Consider the following 6139-nt stretch of genomic DNA (forward strand, 5'->3'; position numbering starts at 1 on the left):
TTTCCTGCTCCTCGGATGCTGCCTGACTTGCTGTGCTTTTCCAGCACCATTCTAATCTTGAATTTAATCTTGACTCTAATCTCCAGCATCTGCAGTACTCACTTTCGCCTTTTAATAAACTACCGATGCACCGAAAAATTTGACAACATTCTGTGCAAGGAAACCAGAAGGAACAATGAGTGTGTGTGTATATATCTATATATTATATATCTTCCTATATGAAGTTGACTTTTTAATTTTAAATAACATCAACGAACGTCGTTAAATAGACACGACATTTTTAAAAAAGTTATGAACATGTAAGGCCGATTCACAAAATAAAAATGAACATGCCCTCCGGTATTTGAGTGCTTTAGGGTGCTCATAACCATGACATCACTTTCACAGTAGTTATTTTGAGTGATTTTACAGTTATTATGTGAAGAATCAGTTCCGGGCATGATTAATTCCATGTTACTCTTTATCCTTTCCGAGGGAGTCATTTACTTGAGAGTCTGAAACAATGACCTGTCACTCAACTGTTTCCAAATAACCCCGGCGCTCTAGTTGCCTGAGAGTTTAATGTGGAATATAGCGACATTTTCGAGCAAATAAAGTTTAGACTTCATACTTGCAGTAAATCAAAAGGAAAATACAGCGAATGCGGGAAATTTGAAATACAAACTAAGTACTGGAGAAGCGCAGCAGGTCGGCAGCATCTGTGGAGAGTAAAGAGTTAACATTTCGAGTCATATTAAACGTTAACTCTGTTCTCGCTCCAAGATACCGTCTAACCTGCAGAATATCTCCAGCACTTTCTCTTTTTACTTCAAATTTGGAGGGTGGCCCGTCAAAACAATGACTTTCAGTAATTGCTAACGTTAATTAAGTTTGAATAGTCCTGTGAATTGGAGGCAGACCACCCTTTTTTTTGAGATTCCTTCTAGCCTTAAAGATAAGCCACAGCACGTGACTTACTGCAATGTTGCGAGCACATTCCAAGAAAATGTTTTCTGACAAAGTGAAACTCTCAGAACTGCTTTTAGTTTTATAATTGCATCACACACAAAAAAGGTTTCCTGAACTCAATTACGGGCAGCAGTACTCGCCTCTAGATCTTAAGATCAGTTTCAATGGGAAATCCGGGTGATTGATAGCAAGCTGCTTTCGAATCTCCTCTTGCATTCGGTTATTGCTGTCTCTCTTTGCACGTATGTGCTCACGTATGTGTGTCATGTCTGAAGTAAACTCTCCAAGATTAATTGTGCATAGTCCAGCAAACGACAGCTCCACAGACCGGGAATCGCAGGTCAGTAGAAAATATGTTCCCAATCTGGTTGCAATTCCGCAGTGTCCCGGCTGACTATCGCTTTTTGTTCGAAAGCACATTTTCAAATCAAAATCGCATGTTTGAACTTTAGGACTTTGGAAGCGATAACAAGAGGCTTCGGAGAAGAGAGAAAAACCGAATTGCCGCGCAAAGAAGTCGGAAGAAACAGACGCAGAAAGCAGATAAACTACACGAGGTAAAATGCAGAGGAACAGATCTGGCAGTAGTCGGGCCTTTGAATTTTATCTCCTTCATAACAGTATGCAAATAGTGATTAGCAATAAAACTAATCGTTAGTGAATACGGTGCGGTTAGACATAACAAAATGTTGTTATCAAAAATTAATTTGCACTTCTTGGCATTTTTTGATCCTTAGATACGTAACCTTTAATATTAAAAACAAACTCTATTGTGATTATCTGGTCGTCAGTTATTTAAGTAAATTTCATCAAAATTGTAAAGCTGAAACGTGAAATTTAAGTAGACAAAACAATACCCTGAGTTCATTGACTGTTTCTGAGATTTGCTTAAACATTTCCTGCTAACCTGTGAGGAATTTTCTTGCATCTGATTTACGGTATCTGGACTGCACATTTGCAAACCACAGTATTTAAAGATTCGTGGGAGAGAGTTAAATGCAAATCGAGCTAGGTTTCTGAGTAATAAAGCCTAAGATAGCCTTGTCCCTGTAGCTTAATTGACCTGATTCGCCCCAACTAAAGATGTGACCGTTTGGGGCAAATGTTCACAGCTACATCACTCGTACTCAATAGTCAGTTAAAATATCCTGAGCTCTTCACACCTTCTGTATCAGTTTATACAAGCTTTGTCTTCTCTGATTCCTTATTCAGCTTATAGTATTTATTCAAAATTATACACTTAAATGTAATACTGCCTGGCAATAACGTTAACAAGTTAGTTGGAATTGTGAAGCATATAGTCCTATTTCCTTTGTGGATTTAACAAAAATGCAATTTCTTAGAAATGTATGCTGATCAGAGTGATATCTTCACTGATGCAGGAATCTTTCATCTTTTTCGCTTTTGTAACCATGTGAATCATTTCCAGATCTGCTAAAGCGTGGGTTACAAATAGTATATAGTTTAATATAAGATATGCTCACAATCAATATGAAAACCTTATTACTCTTGTTAATCATTCTTGGCCATTAATGACAAAGTTGGTAGTCAGGTTCAATTAGGAAAGCAAATGGTGTGTTTGTCTTCATCACAGAAGTATTGGAGAATAAAGTAAAGAAATCTTACTGCAATTGTATTGGACTTTCATGGGACTGCAGTTTTAGTCTCCTTAACTAAAGAAGGATTTACTTCCCTCTAAGAATGCAGCAAAGGTTTACCTCTGACTTAAAAATCAAGGTCATTATATTTGTAGACCTTTTATCTTTGTGAAGTATTAAAACATGTGGCAATGTTAATTAGTGGTTCGTAGCTTCAGTAACAAGGAATTCTGAATACTAATCTAAGTAGGGCATCTTTATGTACCACTTCCACAGAAATTAGAGCACAGAAAATGATTATTTGGCTCATCTAGTCCATATTGCATTCAGTTTTCCTGTCATGTTTCTCCATCTCAGTTTGTCAACATATTTCAAATTACTTCCCATATATTTGTCTAACTTCCCCTTAACTGTCTTGAACCTGTTTCATTGAACCATTTCTGTGATGTGAAAAGTTCCATATTTTCCATATTCACGGAACAAAATGTTTTCTTCTAAATGTCTTTTCGATTACTGTCTTATTAATTTTGGTTGCCACAAATTTTGGAAGCTTTTTCTTCATATTAGAATTAGGTTTATTGTCACATGTATTCAAGTACAGTGATGCAGGAGTACAGTGAAAAGTGTACAAATTTGCAATTCTTCAGTCATCTTAGGTACAAATTTGCCATCTTAGGTACAAAGGTACCTAGGTACAAAATCTTATGTATAAAGGAGAAAATAAAGAAATAAAATTAAAAGTTTAGCATTACAGTTTTTCTTAAGTGCTTAGCCATGGGCATTCACCCCAGAGACCATCACCAGCATGAGTCCCTTCACTGTACTATGCTACAGAACTCTGTTGCTATTCTTCAATGCCATCTTGCCTCTTCCAATGATGTCGCTGCCATGAGATCACACTGGGATGGATGCTATCCACAGAATGTAAGTAATGTTAACATATTTTTTAAAAAGCAGAGAAAGAAACAAAGTATAAAAGCAGGTGAAGGAGACGAGTCTGTCCAGAGTTGGGCTCCATCTCCAATCCATGCTGTGCTCTGACTCTGGTCCATGCTGGGCTCCAAATTGGGATCTACACCAGGCTTCACCACAAGTTCGCACTGGACTTCTGCACTGTCTACACTGGTAAACCCTTTAACACATTTAATAATGTCAATCAGGTCACTCCTCGCCCCTCTCATTAAACAAGGAAAGATGCCAAACCCCACCACCACCACCAATGTTTTCCCATGTTATGATCTCCGAGGCTTTGTTAATGCATGGGAGGGTAACCTGGAATGTAGCACAGGATAGAGTTGCTAGTTGGATCATACTTGTGAAGCTTCCTTTGTCTTCAGAGCTACTTTTGATAAATTCCAATCCGTCCCAAAAAAACTACTAATTGGCCGTCTGCTATTTACTCTTTCTTCCATTATAACATACTAACTGAATGAATGAATTTGTTCTGCTAATAGGTTATCAATCTGAAACATTAACTCTGCTTTTCTCCAAATATTTGCTTGTCTTGCTTAGTATCTTCAGTGGGGTTTTTTTCATTTCTGCTGTTTATTTTTATATTCAGTTAATTTACTGTTTGATTATTTAATAAATAAGATCTCACTTCAGTTATTTTTCTTTGAGATTTTATCATCCTTCGAATTTAGACACCTTAAAAGATGTAACATGACAAGTCTTAAACTTTTAATTATGCACATGTATCTTCTCTTACTTTACCTATGTAAAATCAGGACAAAATACATTTTCCTCAAAGGGCATCTTTAATATTGTAGTATAGATAAAATGTATAATTAATATTGTAACAGAAGCAAAGGAATCTCCCACTTCCAAAGCTCATTTAGAAATATAATTTTTCCAGTCCTTTATGGAATTTGGCCATTACCTGCAAGATCAGCATTTGGGAATTCCAGAACTTAACCCCACAACAGTGAAGGAACACCAATATATTTCTTAGTCTCAGTTGTTTGTGTAACTTGGGGAAAGTTTGCAGGTGGTGGTGTTCCTATAGTGATAATCCTGTCCTTGTTCTTCTTGGTGATCCTCTTCTTGGCATTTCTCTTTGGATGCAGATTTTAGGAATATTGTCCTCATTGGTTTCAAGCCTGCAGTTTCTCCAGCAGTAGGTGCAGGATGGAGGTGTTGTCACTGCTGAGAACAATTGAATTGATACTTCTCTTCCAAGCTGGTTCTTGACTTGTAAAGATCTCTGTAGCACTCCTACTATAGTATCTCTAAGCATCTATCGCTTCTCACTGTCAGTGGTCGATGTGACATGCAGAGGAACTTCTTCAAGGAGTTATTTGTGTCTGGGGCAACAATAAAAGAAGGGCAATATATTCCAGTCTTGATGGTGTGTGACAACAGGGAGGGAGGGATCTTGCAGCTGGTGCTGTTCTGGTGTTGGTGATGGTGCTTTTTATCTTCCAAGTGATGGACATCATAGATTTGGAAGTTGCTGTTAAAGGAATTTTAGAAAGTTTCTGCAGTGCATCTTTCAGCCAATATGCATCAGTGTTAGAGGAGTAAATGTTTAAGGTTGTGTATGAGGTATCAAGCAAGAAAGCTGCTTTGTTCTGAATGGTCCTGAGGTTCGTGAATGTTGTTTAAATTCATCCATCAGGCAAGTCGGGAGTATTCAGTGACACCCCTATCCTGTTTCCTGTGGATGATGGACAGGTTTTAGGGAATGAGAAAATGGATTATTCACACAGAATTATCAGTTTATGATCTGCTTGTATAACAACAGTATTTATGTGGCTGGTACAGAGCAGTAGAGTCATAGAGATGTACAGCATGGAAACAGACCCTTCGGTCCAACCTGTCCATGCCGACCAGATATCCCAACCCAATCCACTCCCACCTGCCAGCACCTTGCCCATATCCCTCCAAACCCTTCCTATTCATATACCCATCCAAATGCCTCTTAAATGCTGCAATTGTACCAGCCTCCACCTCATCCTCTGGCAGCTCATTCCATACACGTACCACCCTTTGCGTGAAAATGTTGCCCCTTAGGTCTCTTTTATATCTTTCCCCTCTCACACTAAACCTATACCCTCCAGTTCTGGACTCCCGACCTCAGGGAAAAGACTTTGTCTATTTATCCTATCCATGCCCCTCATAATTTTCTAAACCTGTATAAGGTCACCCATCAGCCTCCGACGCTCCAGAGAAAACAGCCCCAGCCTGTTCAGCCTCTCCCTGTAGCTTAGATCCTCCAACCCTTGCAACATCCTTGTAAATCTTTTCTGAACCCTTTCAAGTTTCACAACATCTTTTCCGATAGGAAGGAGACCAGAATTACACGCAATATTCCAACAGTGGCCTAACCAATGTCCTGTACAGCCACAACATGACCTCCTAACTCCTGTACTCAATACTCTGACCAATAAAGGAAAGCATACCAAATGTCTTCCTCACTATCCTATCTACCTGTAACTTCACTTTCAAGGAGCTGTGAACCTGCACTCCAAGGTCTCTTTGTTCAGCAACACTCCCTAGGACCTTACTATTAAGTGTATAAGTCCTGCTAAGATTTGCTTTCCCAAAATGCAGCACCGCGCATTTATCTGAATTAAACTCCATCTGCCACTTCT

At 38.7% G+C, this 6139-nt stretch overlaps 1 protein-coding gene across 2 annotated transcripts in view; it reads left to right on the plus strand.

Moving 5' to 3' along the window:
- The first annotated feature begins 767 nt into the window (after positions 1-767).
- batf3 (basic leucine zipper transcription factor, ATF-like 3) overlaps positions 768-6139 on the plus strand; it is a 33655-nt gene continuing 28283 nt past the window's right edge. For both annotated transcript variants that reach the window (XR_006312521.1, XM_043695864.1), the window contains exons 1-2: positions 768-1288; positions 1401-1505. Coding sequence is in view for 1 of the 2 variants with exons in the window: in XM_043695864.1 (XP_043551799.1) it covers positions 1193-1288; positions 1401-1505 (201 nt within the window). In the remaining variant the exon portion in view is untranslated. The remainder of the gene's footprint in view (positions 1289-1400; positions 1506-6139) is intronic.

The sequence above is a fragment of the Chiloscyllium plagiosum genome, chromosome 9, assembly GCF_004010195.1.
Source record: "Chiloscyllium plagiosum isolate BGI_BamShark_2017 chromosome 9, ASM401019v2, whole genome shotgun sequence".
Lineage (NCBI taxonomy): Eukaryota > Metazoa > Chordata > Chondrichthyes > Orectolobiformes > Hemiscylliidae > Chiloscyllium > Chiloscyllium plagiosum.